Raw genomic sequence first — 23,208 nt, forward strand, 5'->3', positions numbered from 1 at the left:
TAGGATGTTTCCCAGCATCCAAAGTGCTCGTTTGTTCTGAAAAGAAGCTCAAGGTTGCGAGGGATTGAGGAGCCAGTGAGAGCTGTGATTCGCTGGTAATGTGGAAGTTAGGATGGCTGGGGAGGGACCGACGGAGGAGGCTCATTCCAGGGGCCTTGGGCTGGGTTCGGAGAAGTGGGGAGAATGGGCCCCAATAAATATAAATACATTTACACCCGTCACAGTGCCTGGCGTGGCCCAGGAACCTGCTCTATGAAACTCGACAACGCTAATTGGGGGGTGGGGCTGGAGGCCGCCTGGGCAGGCTCCTGTTTCCAAGTTCAGCTTGTTCCATCCAAGTTCAGCTTGTTCAGTGGTTCACCGGCTCGTGTCCCAGCCTCGAGCCTGGCTCCTGCTGGCGTGGCAGATGTTTCGTCCGGCTCAGCCTGTTTCCTTGGCACACCAGCGCGTCCCCAGAAGTGGGCTGCTTGTCACTGAGGGCGCCCAGCCAGGAACCAGGCTGGAGAAACCTCACTCTCAGCACAGCCAGGGGACGCCGGGCTACGCGTCCACTCTCCTCTGTCCTTTTGACTTGGGAAGGCCCCAGAAGCTTTGGCGGGAGGCGGGAGAGGGGTGCGGAGAGGAACTGCGTCCCTGTCCAGCCACGGCTTTGCCAAAGGTTCAGGAGGGGACTGTGGGAGGGTGAGGGGCCTGCCTTCTGGGCACACCCTGCTCTGGTCCGTTCTCTGGGGTGTTCCAGGGTAGGTGAGGCCATCGGCTCAGAGCAGGGCTATGGGCTTGTTCCCCGGCGTGCCCAGGTACTGAGAGGAGGAGGTGGTGGCCGAGGCGGCCACACTGTCCGGGGTGGAGTACGCGGCGTAGAGACCCGTCACCTGCAAGTCTGGGAAGGACTGGTCGCTGCCGCTGGAGACGGGGGTCAGGCCCGAGGGCCCCAGGTCACAGCCAAGCAGGGAGTCTCCGAAGGCCCCCAGCGTGTCCAGGCTGAAGCCCTCATCCTTCATCTCCTCCCACAGGTTCCCTTGCAAAGACAAAAGCATGTGAGTGAGCTGGCTTCACGTCAGACAAGCCTGAGTTCGAGCCCCCTGTCTTAGGAAAGAGGAAAAGACCATGTGAATTGTTGAAGGTCACATGTTGTGAAAGAGCACGGGGAGGAGTCAGCGTTCCCGCCCCGGCCCTCCCCTTCCCCCTGTGTGTCCTTGGGAAAGTCACTTCTGTCTCTGAGCCTCGGGATAAAATGGAGATGACCAGCAAACCCACCTCCTAGGGCTGTGGCAAGAGCAGGCATGGCGCCATCGTAGGCAGCACCAGGGGGACAAAACGACGTTTCCCCTTTCTTCAGCACATTTAACCACAGGACGATCCAGGGAGAGAGGAGGGAGGTTCGAACGTACCCACTTCACAGCTGTAGCTGACTCGCTAACTAACGCGCTAATTTGCCCATTTGCCTTGCCAGACAGGGAGCTCCTGGAGGGCAGAGGCTGTCTACCTGGCCGGAACGTAGTAGGTGCACTCGTGCTAGCGAATGGATGAATGACGAGCCTTTGCTGAAACCTGAAATTCCCTCATTCATTCATTCACTCATTCATTCATTTGCTCATTCATTCATTCACATCTCATTTTTGCGGGGATGACCACGTGGCAGGCAGCAGGTCAGAGTGTGACCTGGCATGCAGTTGGGCTTACGAGTTGAAGCAGTTACTGATTAAAAGTTCGGGGTTGGACAGACCTGGGTGTAAGTCCTGACTCTGCCACTTACTAACCAGGTGACCTTGGGCCAGTGACTTCTCTTTGCCTTAATTTCCTCATCAGCAGAAAGGGGACATGAATGGCAGCGACCTCAGGGGACTGTGGCAGGGTTTGCCGAGATGACGGCTGTGAAGTGCTTGGCCCGGTGCCTGGTATACAGCAAGTGCTCATTCACTGTTTGCTGCAATTTGCTATTACAGGTTGAGCATTCCTAATCCAAAAATCTGAAATGTTCCAGCAAGCATGACCTTCGAGTGTCTTATCGGTGCTCAAATGTTCCGGATTCGGGAGCATTTCAGATTTCCAGATCAGGGCTGCTCAACCTGTGTTAGATGGTTGCTATGGCAATGAGGCCGCGGGGTGAATGCAGACAGTATAGTCCTCGCCGCCTCTGTTCTCCCCTCCCCATCCCATCCCCGTCACCCCATTCCTCTGGCCTCACCCTGCAGGGCGAAGTCCATGATGCTGGGGTCCAGGGCGTCGACCTCGGTGTTCAGGTCGGTGCTGATGTTGATGAAGTCCACGGGGGCCCTTCCCACGGCGGGGTTGGGGAGGGGGCTGGGGCTCAGGTCCGGCAGGGCATGCGGTGGCGGCGTCTGGGCCGGCGCCGGACAGTCTGGAGCAAGGTGTGCCTGGGGCTGCACCTGGTGGTGCAGGGGGACCGACTGCAGGGACAGGGTCATCAGTGGCTGGGGTGGGAGCTGGGAGACGGCCAGGCAGCCGTGCGCCACGGCCACCGTGGCGGCGTGAGTCAGCACAGTGGCCTCCGGCTCCCCCGGTTTGCCAGGGCGCCGGCAGCTTTCAGGCCGGTCGGAGATCAGCTTGTCCAGCTCCTCTGCAGACAAGCACGAGAGGTCACTCAGAACCCACCCTGCAGTCACTAGGCTCCAGCCAGGGCTGGGTTCAAATCCCTGAGCAAGCCTCTTGGACTCTCTGAACCTCTGTCTCTTCATCTAGGAGATGGCACCATATACTCTGCACAGGGTTTTTGTGGAGATATAACAGAATCACAAATTGTGCAGGGTCTTTGAGGAATAAGAGGCACCATCAGATAATAGCCCTACCCCCTCTCATTTGGACAGTGCCTTACAGGACAGCCCTGTAACCTTAGAATTGCCTTGAACCTCATAACAGCTCTCAAAGAGGGAGATAAGGCAGAGATTCCAAATCCCATGAGACCAGGACAAACTTTATTAACCCTTGAGGGCTCTCTTGGCCACTCCCTGCTAAAGAGGCATCCAGAAGTGTTGCTGTGGGTTAAAAATCTTTAATGCTCTCAGATATAAACAAGTAAAGACAGAAATGACTCTTAAATTAATTTTGGTTGCTGGCTATGTCTCGTTGAATGTAACACAATGTTCACACTAGACTGGGAGGGTCCCAAGGTCTTTTGGGGTTGCACCCACGTTAGAAATGAGGACCCTTAGAATCCGGAAGGTGAAATGACTTGCCCAGGGTCTTGCCCTGAATATGGGTCAGCATCTGCCCTGGGTCTCAAACCAGCCCCCCGGAGCTCTCAGTGGGGTGGGCGCCCTGTGACGCCCCCCCCACTCGGGGGATACGGGTTCCTGCTATAGCTCTTCTCCCCACCTGATGGAATTGTTCCCTGAGCCACACTCCCAGGCCCCTTCAGACCCAGCACAATGACGTCAACAGAGCCAGGCCAAATATTCCTAAGGCTGCGGCAGGGCTATTTTCCCAGGTCACAGTCCCCGGTCATATGTCCCTTAATTAAACAGGGCCCTCTCCTCACATCCCTTAATTAAAAAAAAAAAAAAAAGCAGATGCAATCTTTCTTCTAATTACAAAAGTAATTCCTGAACAGGGTAGAAGTTTTGGAAAATACAGAAATACGTGAAGCATATAAAAATAATCAGTGATTTCTCCATGCACAGGAAAGATTTTGGTGTACTTCCTCTCAGACACACACATGCAGACCAATTCTCTTTCTCTGTGTGTGTGTATTTTTTCCGAGATGGGGTCTCGCTGTGTGATCCCACTTGGAGTGCATTGGCATGATCATAGCTCACTGTAACCTCAAACTCCTGGGCTCAAGGGATCCTCCTGGCTCAGCCTCCTGAGTAGCTGGGATTACAGGCATGCACCACTGTGCCTGGCTAATTTTTTTTTTTTAAGAGATGGGGTCTTGCTGTGTTGCCCAGGCTGATTTGAAACTCCTGGCCTCAAGTGATCCTCCCACCTCAGCCTCCCAAAGTGCTGGGATTACAGGTGTGAGCCACCATGCCTGGCTTGTATCATGTGTATCAATTCATAACCTGCCCCTTTATAATTATTGGGAGCATATCTTTCTATTTCAGAAATATTTTAAAATAGTTTTTCATCTCTCATCCTTGCACGGTATCCCATTCTATTTATTGAAGCAACCCCCTATTGTGGGATGTTTAGATTGCTTTCTATTTCTTACTCTTTAAGAATAACTGTGTGGTGGATAATTTTGTTCATAAACCTTTTGCTCAAATCTTTGATATCCTCAGCATAAATTGTCAGAACTAGAATAATCAGACCAATACAAGGGTACAGTTTACAAGTTTTTGATTTGTTACCTAAGTACTTACATTCCTACACATTGTATAGGAATGTGTCTATTTCTCCACATCCTCGCCTGCACTGGGCGTTATGATTTTATTATTTTAAACACCTCTGTCAATGTGGTAGGAAAGTAATGGTATCCCATGGTTGGGTAGTTTGACCTTTCTGTGCAAGAAACTAGGGATGACTAGTGAGATTGAATAGCTTTTCATGTCTCTGATCAGGTGCCTCAGTTTACCAGCCACTGGATGGGGGGGGAGAGAGATTCTACAGGAGGGATGGACAACCAGCAGGCACCTGGCTCCCCAGCAATGGAGCTGAGACGTGCGTAGGTTAGGTAGGACCAGGCGGAGCTGAGGCTGGGCTGGAAGGTGGCAGACTTGTGCGTGTGTGCGCATGCGTGTGTATGCGCGCGCATGCGTGTGTGCAGATGCGAGTGTGTGCGCATGTGTGCGCATGCGTGTGTGTGCACATGCGTGTGCGCGCACGTGGTGGGGGCTGTCCGGGCCTCACCGGGGTTGGCCATGCTCCGGTGGATGGCGGCGAGGTCCTTCCTCTTCCACTTGTGCATTTCCTCCTCCATCTTGTCTATGCGGGCCAGGTTCAGGGCCCACAGGCAGCCCTTTCGCGAGGAGCCACTCATCTTGTTCTCCACCTTCTCGAAGCACTTGTTCAGGGACAGGTTGTGCCTCACCGAGTTCTTCCAGCCATCAGGAGCCGTCTAGGAAGAGACATGGGCACACAGGGGACCCCTGCGGAGACCGCCCTAGAAACCCCTTCCTTTCCTGTGGGGGACTCCAACCCAGGCCGAGAGGGGCAGGACGCAAGCGTGGCAGGGGTAACAGGGACAGTGTCCGACACTCGGCCTCAAGTTGGAGCGATGCGACAGAGTGGTAGGGATGGTAGGGACTGTGGCCGCCTGGACAGCCCGTGCCCTGATGACGGGGCCGCAAGTCAGCTCTGCCACCAACTGTTACCGCGTGAGAATGCAGCCTAGGGCCACCGCGTCTTCCGTTCTGTCTCCCACTCCGGACGCTGGCGAGCGAGAATGGTGCTAATGAATGGATAACTAGTCAAGTGTATGACATGCAAATCGTTTTTAAATAGTCACAGTTCATGGCTAGGTAGCCAGACACTGCGACGCATCTCACACCCTACACACACCCCCGTGCCACTGTGCAGGCCAGGGACCCTGCAGCTTGGGTCGCTCTGACTTCCTGCTCCTCTTGTTGCCTTGATGCTCGCAAGAATGACATCGCTGATGGCCAACCCCATGCCAGCAGCTGCAGGGCTCTTCCCATCCTTCAGTGCAGAGTCCTCACCGACCTTGCCAGGTGCGGTCATTCTCCCTACCTCACAGACGAGGACACTGAGGCTCAGAGAGGTGAAGGCAGGTCTGGGTTTTACATCATTACGTTTTACTGAGTCTGTGCTGAATAACTAGCTGGTCTCTCTCCCCTTTCTCTTCGGAATACCTACTGAACTCCTCTTCATCCATCAGAGCCCATTTCAAAAACCCCCTTCTCTTTCTGAATTTCTTCTATGTGAGTGTACATGCACATGTCCTTACTACCAGATATACAGACATAACTGGGGACCTTAGAGGATGGCCCAGTGTGGCTCAGGACCAGCTCTGGATTCTGGCAGCACCAGGGAGAGCCCAGGGCAGCTCCAGCACCCCCATTCTGGCTTGGGACCCCTCACCTTGAAGTAGGGGAAGTGCTCCTTCATGAAGCTGTAGATCTCACTCACGGGCAGGCTGCCTGTCTTGCTGTTCTTCAAGGCCATGGCGATCAGACAGCTGGGGGCAGAAGGTGGGGGAGGCCAGGCGTGAAGGGGTCTCAGGCTGACAGTCCCCTCTGCCAGGAAGCCTGCCCTGCTTCACCCCACCAGTACCAGCCCAGTGTGAGCCCTGGCTACCTTTTCACAGCCCAGCGTCTTTCCAGCCCCTGTCCTTCTCCTTGGCCCTGATTTGATAAATCTTATCTTTTTCTCTCCTTTGTCCCATCCCCGTAATTAATGGCTGTGGGCCTTTAGGCTTTACCTGGGCTGCTTCCCCTCCCTAAACTCCTATGAGGTACACAATACTGTTACTTCGATGACGTTTTACAGAAACTGAGGCTCAGAGAGGCCAAGCCACTTCCCCAAGGCCACACAGCTTGTGAGTGATGGAGCCGGGTGCTAGACTCAAGTGTCGGGAGTGGGTTCTCAGCCTGGGGGTGCTGACTGACCACTGGATGAGCCTTCCTGAGAACAAGTGCCACTTGGGGGTTCCCCACGTCCCTAACCCTCCCCATTGGAATTCTGGGCCTCCACACCTAGCTGGAGGTAGCCTCGGCCCTCTCCTCCCTGAGCCCCCCGCAGCCCTGACCCGGTGCCCCCCAGACCTCACCTGTATGAGTAGATGGGCTTGGGGTAGTGTTTGGGGTGCAGTTCCTGTGACGAATGCACAGCCATGTGGGGCTGAGGGTAGGGAGGCCGCACCCCAAATGGGGAGCCATAGAGGCCCACAGAGGGGCACTTCCCACAGGCAGAGGCGGGGCAAGGGGCAGAGAGAGAGAAGGTGAGAAGGAGCCTAAGTCACCCACAGTCACCCCTCCCCCCACCCCAGTGTCAAAAACCACGGTGTGGGGATTGACAGCTATCGGGGACAACCTTGTCCCCACCCATGGCAGGAGACTGGGGGAAACTGAATGAATGACCCATGACATGGATATGGTGGGGGACATTATCCCCATGTTCCGGGTGAGAAAACTGAGGCTCAGAGAGGTACCCGGCCAGCCCAAGGCAGGCTGTCTGCCTCTGAGACCAGGGCGCCTCGGAGCCCCCAGTACCTGCTGGGTGCCCAGGGGAAGCGGGAACTGTGGTTGGGTGGCAGGTGAGTACAGTTGTGGCGGGTCCTGCAGGCCGGATGGGGGGTGGGTCCCCATGGGGAACTGGCCCATCTGCTGGGGCCAGGAGAGGAAGAGACAGAGGGTCAGGGTGGGGATGAGGCACCCCGGCCTTGGAGGGCACCACCCTCACTCCCCAACCCCCATGGTGGCACTTACCCTGGCTCCGTGGTTGGTTATGAGGCCCAGGCCCAGCATGCCCCGGGGGGCCATGCTGTCTGGGCCATGGAGAAGGGGACCCGGGGAGGCTCCCACGTGCAGGTCAGCCGCCCCAGCCAAGGCCCCTGCAGGAGGGATGCACAGAGATGCTGCTGGACCAGAGGACAGGGACAGCCCCATCCCTGGATGTCTCCGGAGGACACAACCATCCCCACCCTCGGACCACAAGCCTAGTAGGTGCTGGGCAAATCACTTGTCTAGGGTGTAGAGGTGAAAAGTGGGGTTTCTACCAGCTGTGTAACCTTGGTTCGGCCTCAGTTGCCCCATTTGTACTTGGGCTACTGATACTACCTACCTATAAAGTTGTCATGCAAGTCAAATGAGATCGTGTCTATTAAGTGCTTGGCACATTGCTGGCCACGTAATATCTCAATAAATATGAGTCAATAATATCAATGAGAATTGTAATAGCTTGGTTCCTGTCCTTCAGGAAGCTAAAATACCAATTTATTGTTCACATCTTTTCCTCAAAAACATGCCATGGCTCCCCAGTGCCTTCTAGGTGTAGGTCCAGGTGCCTTTGTGCTGCCTCTCGCCTTTGCCCAGCCCTGCTCCTCTGCCGAGAATGAGCTCGGGAGTAGCCGATGTGCGTCCCCCCATCCCGTGCTGGACCCGAGACAGAAATTGCTGATACATCACAGATTCTGCCCGCACCAGCCAGACTTTAGGCAGCCGCCTCCAATCAAGTGAAGGTGACCTACAAAATGACCCTGTCCCAGGGCCACCTCTTCCAGGAAGCCTTCTAGGAAGTCCTTCCGCTCCCCTCTGAGTCCTGGCGGCCACCTGGGCTTCCGCTTTGTGCCTTTGTCTTTGTTGTCCTCCTGGCTCTGGCCAGCCACCAGCTCCCTGAGAACTGGGACCACATTTCATACAACTCATTGCTCCAAAGGCCCGGCACAGTGACAGGCACATAGAAAAGGCCCGGCAGACACAGAAGAGAGGGAAGAGGCTTCGTTATTTTAGCACTTATTAAACGCCTATTGTGCACAAGGTACTTTCTGCATTGAACCATCACAGTGCCCCAAGTGGGTGGTTCTGCTAGATTTTCACAAGGAAACCGGTGAGGGGAGAGCGCTTGCCCAAGATCACACAGCCGTTCCCTGGGGGTTCTACATCGGGGAACTGACCATTAGGCCAAATCTGACCCATGGTCTGTTTTTATAAATAAAGTTTTATTGGCACAGAATCACGCCTGTTTGCGGCCACATTGTCTATGGCTGGTTTTGCGCTATTGATAGAAAAGTTGAATCGTTTTGACAGAGGTCATTTGGCCTCCGAGAAGATATTGACTACCTGGCCCTTTGTAGAAAAAGTTTGCTGCCTTCTGCTACATACATTTAGCCCGAGAACAATTTGCCCAGTGCAAGAAAGAATCCTAGATACCGACGTTTCAATGATCGGTACTTTTAATGTGTGGTAGTGATTATTGTTGCTGGGGTTTACTTTTTGTTTTTCTTCAATACTTTCTGTGTCCTTAAGCATTGAGTCTACTTGCTGTGATTGCAGCTAGCTGCCATTTATGGAGCACCTACTGTGTGCCAGACCCTGTACTCGGCACTTTCCGTCTATTTCCTCTTGACATCTTCTAAATCGGGGGGCTGCAAACTTCTGCTGTCAAGGGCCAGACAGCAAATATTTTAGGCTTTGGCAGCCATATGGTCTCTGTCATCTTTGATAGTTTTGGGGGTTTTTTTTTCTGGTACAGCCCTTGAAAAGTGTCAAATCCACTCCTAACACAAAGGCTGTACAAAATGGGCAGCAGGCTGCTTTGGCCCATGGGCTGTAGTTTGCCAACTGTCTTAGATGTTCAAGATGTACCAGGGTGGCGACAGGGCTGTCTTTATTCTTCTTTGAAACCTTAGCTCGCCCAGGGCCTGGCACACTGTTAAGTAAACGGCAAACCACAGCCCTCTGAGGAAGGTAGAATGTGTCCCATTTTACAGATGCAGAAATAGAGGCCCAGTGAGATTGACCTGGCCATGGCCACATAGCGGAGCTGTGGCAGGGCTGGGGGTCACCTCTCTCCTACAGCATCCTCCCCGACCCCGCACCTTGCCCCGAGCCTACCTGGGTGCGAATGTGGCGCACAGGGGCCGCCCAGGTCCACGCGGCCACTTGCCATCTGCTGCAGCCGAGGCACGTCCACCGCCGTGAGCCAAGACAGCGACTGCAGGTCCCCAGGGAGGTCGTCATCGCCGGCGGGCGCTAGGAGCCTGCGGAGAGGAGCAGGGAGCTCGGGCCAGACGGGGAGCTTAGGCCAGCTCCTGGGGGGCTTCCCAATCTCTGGAAGCACCCCTTTAGTGCCTCGTCTCCCCAGGCCACCCCAGCCCTTTGACCTGCCTGTCCCTGGGGCTGGGCATGGGAACCTGGTCCCAGCATCCCCCTTTGGCAGCCAGATTGCACATCCTCAAGTCCTTCATTTGCTCATTTAACACATCTGACCCAGCACTTACCACGAAAATAATACACACCAATGTTTATTGAGCACTTACTACATGCCAGGCACCGGTCATGTCCTTCACAGGCATGAGACCATTTAATACGCCCAGTCACCCTATGAGGCAGGTATTATTATTCCTATTTCACAGATGGGGAAACTGAGGCACAGTAGGAGCTCACCTGGGCCACCACAGCACTGAGCAGTCAGGGCCTGTGGTCAGAGTCCCACCTGCCAGGGCAGAATCACCTGTGTGACTCCATGTCCAGGGTGGTTTCCCGAGGTGCTATAGTCATGTGGATGGCATGGAGCTTGGGGACAGTCCATGCGGAGGGGCAGGCCATGTGTTGAGATGGTGGAGATGTGGGATATGCCCCCCACCCCCTGTACAGATGGGGAAACTGAGGCTCAGAGCACCGAAACATTTGCCCAAGGCTGCAGGGAACAGGAAGTGGTGGGGCTGGGACCCAAACAGTGTCACCTGCAGCCCAGCTTTTGACCACCACCCGGATGGCCCCCAGAGGCCCAGGTCAGGGCCCATGCCCACCGCCCCACCCGGAGTCGTGGGCAAAGACGTCGCTTTCCACAGAGGGTAAAGGGCTGCTCGTGGTGGGTACCAGACAGGCGCCCTGATCTGGGTGACCGGCACTCCCCAGTGCTCCTGAAGTCACGTTTGCCAGGCGACTCCAAGAGCGCTGGGCCGTGTCGCGATGTGGCACAGACTGGCCTAGGGGCCCAGTTCAGCCCTCGCCCCAGCGGCCACTCCTGTGGGCCCAGCTTTCTGTCTTGTTGCCAAGAGTCCTACGGTCTCAATTCTAAGCTCCAGGTTTTAAAAATAGGTGTTTCCAGGCCCGACAGAGAAAGGGACAGAGAAAGAGAAAGCCAACCGGTCCAGCCTCTGGCGTTCTTGCGCCCCGATGGCCAGAGAACCCGCCTTTGCACCTGCTCGGCCACTCGAGCTGGCGTTCTTGTTCCTTCTCTCTCCTCCTCCCTGCCCCCACCTTTCCACTCTCTCGTTCCTTGTGTTTTAGGGCCACAATTAGCGTTGCTATGGCCACCGCGGCTCACTTGTCGCAGGGCCTGGGCCCTCAGCCCATGGAGCTGGCATCAGGTGACCGCCCGGCTGCCCCCGCGATTGGCTGCCTCGTAGGAAAACAGGGCCTGGAAATGATTTGAAAACGCGGCTGGCCCGTGTCAGTGGCAGCAGTTGGCCCGGCTGCTGTCCCCCGGCAGCCCATTGTGTGACAAACGACTGTTGCCCCTGTGGCACGTGCACCCATTGTCCTGGGTCTCGATGCAATTGTTTCCGCGGCCCCCTGGCTGCCGCCCCTTCAGCCTGCTCGTAACTCATCTGGCCAAGTGACAGCCACGGCCCAGGCCTGGGCGATGCCATCTGTCCCTTCAGGCCCTCGGAGACCATGGAGTGAGGCGGAAGGGCAGGGCCTGGTGCACCAGCCGCCGTTGGGGGTTCTGGCGAGCCCCACCCTCCCCTCCTCACCCTGTGGCCAGCCGACTTCCCGGCACCTGCCACACTCCTGCTCAGTAATCCGCTGTAGCTCCCCATTGCCCTCCCACTCTGCTTGGCGCTGGGGTGGCAGGGAGAAGTGGAGGTGAGCCCCTGCTGGCAGGATTCTCAAGATGGGTGCCCCCCAAAGCTTCCTGAGTAGTGGGGGATTGGGGCTTATAAACAAACCAAGCTCCTGGACACCACCGTGGTTGGTGAACTAGACAAGCAGTACCTGTGGTGGTTAAGAGTTTGGGCTCTGGATTCTAATCCTGATTTCTACTTACCTGTGTGCCCTTGGGCCACTGGCTTAACCTCTCTGAGCCTCAGCTTTTCATCTGTAAAATGGGGATAAATTTAATTCTTATCTCATAGGACGTTGTGAGAACTGAATGTGTTAGGGCATGGAAAGCACTTACAACAGCGTCCAGCTCATAGTAAATGTAATATGTGAGGATTTAACTGCTATTAATATTAATACCAATATTATTATTAGCCAGCTCCCCAGGGGGCTGGATGTACAGTGACGCTTTGAGCTCTGGGGTCACACAGACCCCTGTTCCTGCCGCTGCAACCACTAACCACTTGCATTTATTGAGCACTTCCTGTGTGCCAGACCCATTTGACGGACGAATAAACTGAGACCCCAAACAGTCACTTAAACGCTCTGAACCAGTTTTCCCATAGAGTGAGGCTTACGGGAGGTGATGTATATAAAGGGTTCAGCACGAGGCTCGGCATCTGGCAGGAGTGAGTCGATGTGCTGTCCTGATTTTTGTTTTCCTTGCTATTCGTGCACCCGTCTGGTTCCCTGCTCCTTCCGTCCCGCTCCTCCTCCACGTGGGCAATAGCCACCTACTGCAGCCACGTGGTGTCCACCGTGTCCCCGGCACCCACGCACGGTCCTGCCTCCACGTCTTTGCATGAGCCTTTCCCTGCGCCAGGAATGTTCCTTTGCTTTTCTCCCCCAGCCAAACCGTGCCCATCCCCGGAGGCTCGCGTCAAATCCTGTCTTCTGGCCTCTTCCCACCAGACATGGGTGAGGGAGAAGTGTGTGGGGTGGGGGGCGCGTGCTGATGGCTTCTCTGTAGGGGACAGATCACATCACCCCGGTCCCTGTGGTGTGTAGTGAGGCTGTGCCTGAATGCCAGAGAGACCCTAGGAGCCAGCAGACTCCTACTACAGTGCTCCTTGGCACCCACATCCACCACAGGAGTCCAGCAGGGCTGGCTGGGGCCTCATTAAAGACACCCCATGTGCCCAGCCTTGCTGTCTCCCGGTGCCACATTCGAGATGGAATAACCTACGAGGTCACAGCAGCTGTAACACAGAAGAGACCCTTAGGTTCAGGAACCAAGCTGGCTTCCTAGCCATAGACTCTCAGCAGGGCACTTAATCCTGACCTCAGTTTTCCCACCTGCAAAATGGGCACAAGTGATAATTATAGCCACAATACCTTGTACCCCACCCCCAGGGCTGGCGTGCTGGTGGGGAGGTGACGTGGCTTCGTGACCCACCTGCCATCTTGGAGGGTTTAGGGATATGGCCTGCAGTGTGTGTGTGAGAGACAGAGGCCAAGACCCTACATCAGTCTCCTGAGTGGGTTTCTTCTCTGCTGGAAAGTGAAGGGGCATTTTCAATTCAAAGAAAAAGGCAAACGCAGCCCCGCTGCCCTGGGCTCCCCGGAGGCCCGTGCTGCTCACACTCATCTCTGGGTCTGTCTCTTCAATTTCTGGGCGAGGGGAAAATCCAGCCCTCCTAACCCTGGTCACCCATGTCACTGGTGCCTGCCTGCCTGGGGTCACCTCCAGAGGGGGCCAGGAGAAGACTCACACTCCAAAAGACCCAACTCCTTCCACCTGCCGCCTCCACGCCCCAGTCCCCCTCTCCCTGTTCTCTGGTCGCTCTGGGTCTGTCGCTGTGGCTGCGGGGCTCTGTGCTGAAGGCCTGGCCCACTTTTCCTGTTCAGTGACATCAGATGTGCTTCTGAACCTTCCTGAGCCTCAGTTTCCTCATCTGCAGAATGGGGGCACAGCATGGAGGCAAAGCCCCCACTTACTACACACCCATCCTCTCCTCGCCCTCCTCTGACATGGCGCCCAGGGAGCCCCGGTCTCCCGCAGACCTGTCTCCGTCCCACACACCCACGGTTCCTCGTGCACGACCACCCGGGTCCCCACGGCTTCCCGGGGACGAGGCCTGGGTACCTGCAGGGAACACCCCCCCGCCCCAACAGGTGATTCCCGCACGCCGACGCTGGCGCCTGTGTCCCCCATCCCCCCTCCACTGGCTCAGGTGACCCCGCGCTCTGACCCGGCCGCGGCGTGTGATGGGCTGCTGGTGCCCTAGAGGCCTTAAGTGGGGCCAAATGTCATTCCCGCCTCCTCCAAAGTGCCCTGGTGTCACCTTCTTCCGCTCCCTCCCAAAGGACGTTCCTTCTCTCTCTCTGCACCTTTCAGTACTTGCCTGCCAGCCCCCCATTTCCCTGAGCCCCAGGGAGGACTCCAGTGGGCCACAAGCCTCCACTTTCTCCTGAGCCCAGCAGGTGTCCCCACGGAGGGCAGGGGCTGCACACCCGCGTCTCGGGGGACCCCAAGGGTCTGGTGCGGAGGAGGCCAGGACAGGGGCTGAGTCCCCTGCTGGGTGCAAGCGGCCCCGGGGGACCCCGATACGGAAGCAGGGAACCTCGCGCCGCCAGGGGAGGAGCCACAGCCCCGGTGCCCAGCACAGGGCCGGGCACACGGAGGCTGCCCAGCGAGTACCGGTGGATGGGGCAGATGAGCGCACAGACCCAGCTTTCCGGATGTCCCACCCAGCTCCCCGGGGGCCAGGCGGGGGCGAAAGGCCCAGCTGTCCCCTGTGGACGTGGTGTGGGGCAGCCGAGCCCCAGGGGTGTGCCCAGCCCCGAGCTGAAGCTGCTTCCATGCCAGATCTCGTGTCGTCCTGATCGTGCAGGGACTGTTGTCATTCCCACCTTCCCATTCGCCAGATGAGGACACAGACAGGAGGGAGGGACAGGCCTGTCTAGGGTCACCCACCCGGGGAGCAGAGGAGCCAGAACTTCACTTCCGGAGACTGGGTCGGCTATAACACGGGGAGCAGGGGCTCCTTCTCCCTGGTTGAAGAAATGTGCTCTGTGAAATCTAGAAAGCCCCGGCACCGTGCTCTCCGATGGGTAGCCACAGGCCACCTGCAGCAATTTAAATTCAAATTCATTCAGATGAAATAAAAGGGACAGATTCAGGGCCTTGGTCCACCAGCCACGTTTCGGGTGCTCGACGGCCACAGGTGGCCAGCGTGGATATGGGACGTTTCTACCACTGCAGAAAGTTCTACTAGGCGGCAGTGTCTGGAACATTCTTTCCAATCTTAATGGAAAAAAAAAAAATGTGTGGCAGAGTTTTGACATTGCCCTAAAACAACTGGAAATTTGGTTTCAGTTTGGAAATCGAAGAAGCTGATTTCATGGAATTTTGACTTTTAGTATGTCTCCTTAGAAAGGATTTCCCCACCCACCACCCCTCCCTCCCACCACGACCAGCAGGGGAGTTCGAGGGCAGGGCTCTGTGAAAATGGGAGCTCTATAAACTAGGGCGACTCAGAAAGTCGTGAGCTCCCTGTTCCGGAAGCATTCAAGCAGTAGCCAAGGGGATGAGCTGTCAGGCCCCTGCTGGATGCAAGATGAGCCCAGGCAACCTCCAAGGTCCCCCTTGACGCAAAGACCCTGAGACTGGTGGGAACCGCCTGCAGGTAACCCCCCTGGTGGAATTTCCAAAATTCTGCCATCTTGGGCAAGCCTCTTTCCCTCTCCGGACCTCAGTTTCCCCACCTGTGAGGCAGTAGCAGCAGCACCGCAGAGGACGCTCAGGCCAGAGGGAGGCGGAGCAGCTCAGTGGTTATGGGCAGGTGTGAGCTCTTCCTGGCTGTGTGACCCGGGGCAGGTGACGTACCTGGCCTGGGCCTCAGTTTCACCGTGTGTGCAATGGGAACAGTCACAGCACCCGCCCCGAGGCAGCTGTAGAGCATATGGTGACGGTTCCCGCAGGCAGCAGCTCAGAGGAGCACCTGCTCTGCTGAAAAAACAGGCTCAACTATGAGTTCGGGGGTCCGCGGGGGGAGTCCTGACAATGTGTCTTTCTCAAGCCATGTGGGGGATTTGTCACCAACAGAGAGTAGAGAGCTTTTGGGGCAAAAAGAAAGTAAAAAGACCTGTCTGGCGCTTGCAGGGTCCCCTCTGGGCTCAGTCGTTCACCAGCAGCTGCCCCAACCCCAGGGGCACATCTGGCTCGTGAGAGCCCTGCCTGGTGCTTGCTTTCTCTTATTAAACACACACACCCTGAGGGATGTTATCACCCATTTCACGGCTAGGAAAGGTGAGGTCGAGCCAGGCGACCCTGCCAAATCCCAAAGCCTCAGCAGCCTCCTGGCAGCAGCCCCAAGTCGCTTCTCCAGCACCTCCTACCTGACCCTGCCTGGGCCTCAGTTTCCCCATCTTGAATGCTGCAAGGGAGTTGAGCCTCTTCCACCTCTGTGGGGCTGCCACTGTGACACACAGCCTGTGGGGACACCCTGGGTGGGGGACTGTGGAGGTGGGCAGCTCCCCCCGCCCCACGTTCAGTAGGGTCCCCTTCAAAGGGGTCAGAGCATGGAGTGTCCAAGGTCGTAGACAGACCCTGGTTAGGATCGAGGTGGCACCCTGAGAAAATCAATGCCAGAATAATACTCCATCATCAGTGTGATCCATTTTCTGAGCACCTACTATGTGCTTATCACTCCACACGTGCTACCTACCTATGTGCTCTTTTTTTTTTTTTTTCTTTTTTGAGTCAGAGTCTTGCTTTGTTGCCCGGATATGAGTGCAGTAGCATCATCATAGCTCACAGCAACCTCAAACTCCTGGGCTCAAGCGATCCTCCTGCCTCAGCCCCCTACGTAGCTGGGACTATAGGCACGCTACCACGCCCAGCTAATTTTTATATTTTTTGTGGAGACAGGGTCTCGCTCTTGCTCAGGCTGGTCTCGAACCCCCAACCTCAAGCAATCATCCCGCCTCGGCCTCCCGAAGTGCTAGGATTATAGGCATGAGCCACTGTGCCTGGCCCTGTATGCCCTCCTCAGTTTTACTCAGAAGGCTCTGAGCTCAGCAGGAGGCCGAGGCCCTTTATAATGCCACATTCTAAGCGTGTTCCAGCTGGGGACCCTGGCCACAGGTCCCCCCTTTGCTCTCTCTGTGGCACTGTGGTGTGGTGGTTACCAGTGCAGGCTTTGAGGTCAGCCAGACCTGGGTGCCATCCAGCCACTTAGTAGCTGTGAGACTTGTCTGCAGTCGTCTGTCTCGCTGAGCCTCAGTTTGCTCATCTGTAAAATGGGAGTGCTGACACCCATCCCATCTCACAGGGTGTAGTGAAGACTGGATGAGATAATGCCAGCGGGGCGCTCGCCCCCGACAGTGGTGGTTCACGTTATTGTAAACACCTTCTGAAGAGTATGGATTCAGCATGAAGTGGGCTCTGTGGGGAGGGCCGCTAGCACGGTGTCCGACGCTCGGTAAATGTCCGATTCATTCCACAATATTTCCTGAACTCCCACTTGCCAGGCCCTGTTCTGGCAGGCAGACAAAACTCCCTGCCTCCGAGGAGATGGCGTTCTGGTTGGCCTCGGCATGCACAGGAGGGAAGCCTTGCCCCGCGCATGCCACCCCTCTGCCAGCCCTGTGGTTCCACCCTAGTCCCCTGAGAGCCTGTGGGGTGGCTACCTATTGTCCCCATTTCACAGATGGGATGGCTGAGGCGCAGAGAGATGAGGCAACGTGCCTCAGCCACAAGGCGTGTTGGCAAAGAAACTGGGGTTTGAACCAGGGACGCACCTGGAGCCTCTTCGCTTGAACATGGTGCCGGTTTGGCTGAAATGCAGGAAGGGCAGACCACCATCATACCATTTTTTAAAGGATCAGGCTACCAGGTGTCCCCATGGTGACATAGCCACTGGTCAGGGGACCCTGTGATGGCTCTGGGTAAGGCAAGACACCATCGGAGTTCATGGCTGCCATCCTACGCTGACCAGATGACCAACCCGACCCGCTTTAATGGCCAGTGTCCTTAATTAATCAGTCGTGTTGCGGGAAGGATGGGGAGTGAGGGGAAGAGCCCTGGGAGACCCGCATTCCGTCTGGCTCCACTCCCAGCGGCGGACCCCGCGCGGGTGACTCAAAGCCTTGAACCTCAGTGTCCGCGCGTGCCCAGTAGAAGTGGGAACAGGGCCTGCCTCTTGGACGGGGGCAGGTAACCCCCAGGGAGGGCAGGGTACGGTGTTTAGCTCAGGGTAGGCGCTGGAGAACTGTTTGTGGAACGGATGGAGTTAATACCCAGCAGCCAGAGTGACCTTTCCAAAGGGACATCAGAACCTGTCCCTGTCCTTAAAACCCACCCAATGAGTAAGAGCCAAGTTCCTTGCCATGATCTAGCCCTTGGCCCTCTCCTTCCCCTCCCCACCCCTGGTCCTCCTCCCTCTGCTCTAGCAACCCTGTCCATCTTTCAGGTCCTCAAATAGTCTAAGTTCTCACCCATCTAAAGGCCTTTGCACATGCTGTTCCCTCTGCCTGGAATGCTGTTCCACGCACTCCTTCACAAGGCTGTTTCTCAACCTAAATGTTTCCTCCTCTGAGAGCCCTCCTGGTCCATCCCCACCCCTTCCTGTGTGTGTCCATAGAACACCTATTATTTTGCAATGAGGTATTTATACATGTTTCCAGTCTTTCTGCTCTAGGAGGGCAAGGACTAGGATATCCTCTTTTTTGTTCAGCACCCCGCATAGGTCCCAGTACCCTGTGGGCATTTATGACATACTTACTAGAGTGGGAAAGGGAGGAAGAATCGCCCAGCCCAGCCCCAGCATATCTTGCATTCTTCAATCTCCATCCATTTCCTGCCCAGCTTAAACACCACCTCCCCCAGGAAGCCCTCCCAGACCAGTACTGCATCTCCCTGACTTCCCTTCTCCTGAAATGGTAAGCACCATTCGTGTCTACACATAGCATAGACTGCCCGAGGTCACCTATTAATTTTACTTGGGCATCTGTTCTTTCTAGACACCAAACACCTGGAGGACAAGGATGAAAGTGTCTTACACCTCATTACAAGACCCAGAGCCACCAGGTTGGCCTTTCATTCTCTCGCTTGACAAGTATTTGTCCACTCAAGGCGAACCGGACTCCCATGGCCATTGCCTGGGTTGTTGCTGTAGAAGTCAAATGAAATGGTGAACTTGGCAGGTGGCCGCACAGGGCCACACGTACGGATGGACGGATTACAGTTTCCGTGGGGGATCTTGGCCTACATAGCTGAAGCCTTCATTTATGCTTTATTTCCTTATCTTGGGGTTCCTTAGGTTGGTACAGCAATTGTACAGGGGAGAGAACATCCATTTTGAGTTCAAATCCCATCTCGACCCCTTTGTGGCTGTGTGATTTGGGGCAAGTCACTTCACCTCTCTGTGCCTCGGTTTCCCCATATGTAAAATGGAATAATAATAATTCCTACCACAGGGGGCAGGTGTGAGGGTAAGATCAGACAGCATATAAGACACGGCCCAACACACAGTAGATGCTCTAACCACGTAACCATCTTCCTTCCTTCCTTCCCACTGTGTTCTCTCCTCTTGCCTTGCGCCGTCACTAGGAGGGCTTTCGCTTAGCTCCTATGGTCTCTGAGGGGGTCACATCACCATCCTAGCAGGTCTGGGGCATGTCCAGCCCTACCTGGGACGGCACCTCCACCCTGATTACGACACGGAGGTTTCACCTGCCTTCTTAAGATGTGGTTGGTAAGAAACTGTTACATCACCACAAGCTGTTCTTGTTGCCAATCCAACCGTGACACAAAAAAGGATTAAGAATTTCATGGAGGTGTTTGTCTAGCTAACGCAGCTTTTGTAATATCTTTTGTAACCGTTTACGGGAAACAGAAAATCAAGTGCAATTTAGCAAGCTCAGACATTCCCAGCTGGTCGGAGAGTGAGTGTAACGTGAAATGACTTGATCAGGAGTTTGGATAAAAGAATCTTTCCTTTCTAGAACAATACTGGTTTGCAACTTAGGATGTGTGTGTGTGTGCGTGCGTGCATGCATGCATGGGTTTCTGAGGGGTGGAAATGCAAGACCCCAAAAGAGGGCTGGCCCGCAGGAAGACTCTTTCTTTTCCCTGCCCATAAGGTGGCCCAAGGAGCGGGTAGCTATGGGGATGGTTAGCACCCCTGGCACACAGTGTCGGCTTCAAGAGGAGTTTATTATCACTGGAGCATGGAGCCTCCCTGCATCTCCATGGATGTGCTATTTCTCATGTCATATTTGTCCTTCGTCCTTCTATCCAATAAATATTTATTAAGTGTCCCCCACGTGCCCAGCAGTGCAGTTCCCAGGTAAGAACCGCCGTCCAGAGACAGGAGGGGTTTTTCCCAAGGCCACCTCATGTCTCAGAGCAGGCACTGAGCTTTGGGTACAAGAACATCTGGCACAAAGCAAGCTCAGAAGGAAGGAGTGTTTCTCTGGAAGGAGAAACACTGAGCCTCATGGCCCTGGGAGAAAGATTAGGGTCCAAGGAGCCAGAAACCTGCCTTCTCTCATCTCTCTGGGCCTCAGTTTCCCAATCTGTAAAAGGAGCTTGTTGGACCCGACTTCAAGAATAAGTTCCAAAAGTTGGGGCGGATGGTTACAAATCTGTAGTTCTGCCCCTTCCTAAATGTATGCCTTTGGGCGAGTCATGTCTCGGCCTCAGTATTCTTGTCTGCAGATTGAGATGATGTCAGCCCCTGTCTCATGGTTCCTACAGAGATGAAATGGGATGGTGCACTTGCTAAGAAGTTTAGCAGGTGTCTGGCACACAGTAGGTGCTTAATAACTCTATTTTTTAGTACATGTAAGGGTGGATTCCCTCCCATCCTCTGAGATAAGGAGAAACCTGATTGACGCATGTTAAGCATGAGCCCTGTTTGCCGTTGCCCGCGAGGTCAGGACCGCCCCCAGCTCCTGGTCCCCTGCCCCAGCGCCAGCAGCAGGCAGGGATGCTGCTGCCAATTTGCTGCCTAGGCCCCGCCACTGACTCCTGACAGCTCCCCAGGGACAAGGCAGCCGCCTCCAGCTGCTGCCCCCGCCCTCCTGCACACAGCCATTGAAAATTAACGGCCAAACTCAGCCCCGGGGGACGAGGGACCAGGCGGCTGCTTGGGCGGCTGCACGGGGGCTGGACCAGCAGCCGAAGTGGTCCTTGGAGCCCTTCTTTGGAGACGTGGGAGGGCAAATGGGAAGCCCATAAACTTCTACTGGGTATTATTCAGGGAGAAATATGGGAATGGTTGGAAGTGAGGAGTCACTGCCTAATCATAAACAGCCCCTCTCTGTGTCCCAGTGCTCGCTCTGTCCCAGACCCGGCTGCACTCCTTGTCACAAGGGAGGTGCAGAATCCTCCCAACCAACATGCAAATTGGGTTCTCAGATGGCTCCATCTCACTGATGAAGAAACTGAGGCTCAGAGAGAGGCAGTGGCTTGTCTAGGGTCACACAGCTGCGAGGTGATGGAGCAGCTTATCCTGTCCCAGCTCCCGTGCTCTTGGCCAGTGGGACATGGGGCTGGTGGTCACAGTATTCTCAGGGTGCAACGGCTTCAGTGTCTCAAGTCCCCACTTGACCCATCACTAGCTGCGTCATCTCGTTAAGCCATTTAAACTGGCGGAGCCTTGGTTGCCTCATCTGCCAAATGGGCACAAGAGTGCCACCCACACGGGGTGGTTTGGGGGCACTGGGTGGGGATTTATACTGAGAGCCTGGCACAGGGAAAGCAGGTAGTGAAGGGTTAAGAAAACACCAGTTGCTATTATTATTGTCATTATTATGATATTATTTTGCCTTCTGGATGGATACTTTGGCTGTTCGATACAAGATAACAACCCTGAATCCATGTGAACAGGAAAGAAAGGGTTGGTTGTGCTGGGCTATGCCAAGCCGGGCACTGGGCACGTCTGGATTCGGTGTTGATGGGGACAGGCCTGCCTCTCCTCCTCGCCCCCCCCCTGCCCCAAGCCCCCACCCCTGCCAGCTGGCTGGTGAACTGGGTAGGCACTGCTTATCCCCTGAGGAAGCTCTCTGCTGCCCTGCCCTGTTTTTGGAGAGAGACAGCTGCTCAGTACCCCAGACAGTTTGTGAGCTGGGCTGGCCCAGACTCATGGGACCAAGACCCCAGCCTGGTGAGAGCCCCTGTCCCAGCCCTGGGCAGCACTGGGCGTCTGGATTAAGATATTCCACTCCCCTCCCTCACACTCAGTTCCTCCACACTCCCCTCCCAAAAGCCCTCCCTAGATGCATCTCTTGCAGAAAGCCAAACTCTTTCATGCAACTAAGTGCTAACAGCAAAAGCAACTATTCATTATGTGTCTCTTGCGCTGTAAGCTTTATTTATTTAATCTTCCCAGCAATCACGTGATGGACGAGCCCTGATCGTGCCCATTGTAAAGATGAGGAAACCGAAGCAAGTCATGGGCCCTGCCCAGAGCTGGACCTTGAACCTACATGTGTCTGAGCCCCCTACCTCTGCTGCTTTTAAGCAGCAATAAGAATCCATGACTTGGAGCTCTTGAAGCCAGACCCAGGTGGGGCTAGGGGCTCCAGCTAGGAGGGCAGAGGGAGATTCACCCCAGCACATTCAGTGCCTGCTGGTGCCAGGTACATTCACAGATAACAAATATCTCATTCAACCCTCTGGAGGTAGCTTTTATATCCCCATCACACAAACCAGTGGAAGTTCAGAAGTGAAATTAAAGGAAATTGGTGAGTGACAGAGCCAGAAATGATGACTTAACTGTCACAACTCCGTGCAGTGGGTACTATTTCTATCCCCATTTTACAGATGAGGAAACTGAGGCTCAGAGAGCTCCACACAGCCAGAAAAGCTGGGATGACAATGGACTCCAGAGCCGAAGGCTAACTCTTAACTGCCCCTGACCCACTTGTCATTATTTAAACCTGTTAGTGCTGCAAGGAAGCCCAGAGGTCCTTGGCTGAGTGATCTTGGGAAAAGCTGTTTCATTTCTCTGAGCCTCAGTTTCCTCACCTAGACAACAGGGATCAGCAGAGCAGCCTCGTGAACTGAGGTGAGTGACGGGGGCGGTGGGGGGCCTGGCACACAGTAGGTGCTCACAAACTGCTGTGCACCTGGCCCCAGCTCTGCACGCAGCAGGCTCTCTGCAAATATCTGTTTGAATCTGTCGCCTCATTTGGAACTCAGGAGGCAGCCTCCCTCTAATTGGGGGCTGCGGTCTGCCCCAGCAGGCACTGCTGGTGAGTTGCAGTGACCCCGGGGGGTCAGACAACCCCTGGATAAACAGGGCTGATCAGAGGTGACAGCCTGCTCTTCCCAGGCCACCCCTGGTCCTGTCCCCATTCCGTAATCTGGACTGTGTCCCTTCAACCCACAGACATGGTGCTTGCTTTGGGGGGTGGGGCCGTAGAAACCAGGTCAGGCCTCCCTGGCCTCAAGGGGGAGAGGCTGGGAGAGGACTCCAGGTCCTTCCTTTTCCTCCTCCTCCTCCTCCCTCCCCGTCACTGTGTGACCTTGGATAAGCCCCTTCTCCTATTTTGGCTTATAGTTTCCCCACCTGTAAAAAAGAAAGGGCTGGATTGGTTGACCCCCTAAGGGCCTTTGCAGCTGTGGCGTTTGAAGACAAAAGAGAGAAGTGCTTTGAGGACTCCCCCCTTCACTTGTACCTTGTTTCATCTGTTTCAAGAAATAGTGTATTTTGACTTCAGTTTCCATCTAATTTACTCTTCGAACACATGAGAACCTAGAAGAGACCTTAAGATCATCGCATTCAAC

The 23,208-nt window shown here is 55.2% G+C and overlaps 1 protein-coding gene across 1 annotated transcript in view; it reads right to left on the reverse strand.

Moving 5' to 3' along the window:
* Nucleotides 1-528: 528 nt before the first annotated feature.
* FOXN4 (forkhead box N4) overlaps nt 529-23,208 on the reverse strand; it is a 37,754-nt gene continuing 15,074 nt past the window's right edge. The window contains exons 3-10 of the mRNA XM_012650172.1: nt 9,474-9,619; nt 7,347-7,471; nt 7,131-7,241; nt 6,689-6,816; nt 6,001-6,097; nt 4,810-5,017; nt 2,189-2,581; nt 529-1,018 (exon numbers count right to left, since the gene is read on the reverse strand). Of these exons, the coding sequence (XP_012505626.1) occupies nt 759-1,018; nt 2,189-2,581; nt 4,810-5,017; nt 6,001-6,097; nt 6,689-6,816; nt 7,131-7,241; nt 7,347-7,471; nt 9,474-9,619 (1,468 nt within the window). The 3' untranslated portion in view covers nt 529-758. The remainder of the gene's footprint in view (nt 1,019-2,188; nt 2,582-4,809; nt 5,018-6,000; nt 6,098-6,688; nt 6,817-7,130; nt 7,242-7,346; nt 7,472-9,473; nt 9,620-23,208) is intronic.

This window comes from Propithecus coquereli, unplaced genomic scaffold, assembly GCF_000956105.1.
Source record: "Propithecus coquereli isolate 6110/MARCELLA unplaced genomic scaffold, Pcoq_1.0 Scaffold314, whole genome shotgun sequence".
Taxonomy (NCBI): Eukaryota; Metazoa; Chordata; class Mammalia; order Primates; family Indriidae; genus Propithecus; species Propithecus coquereli.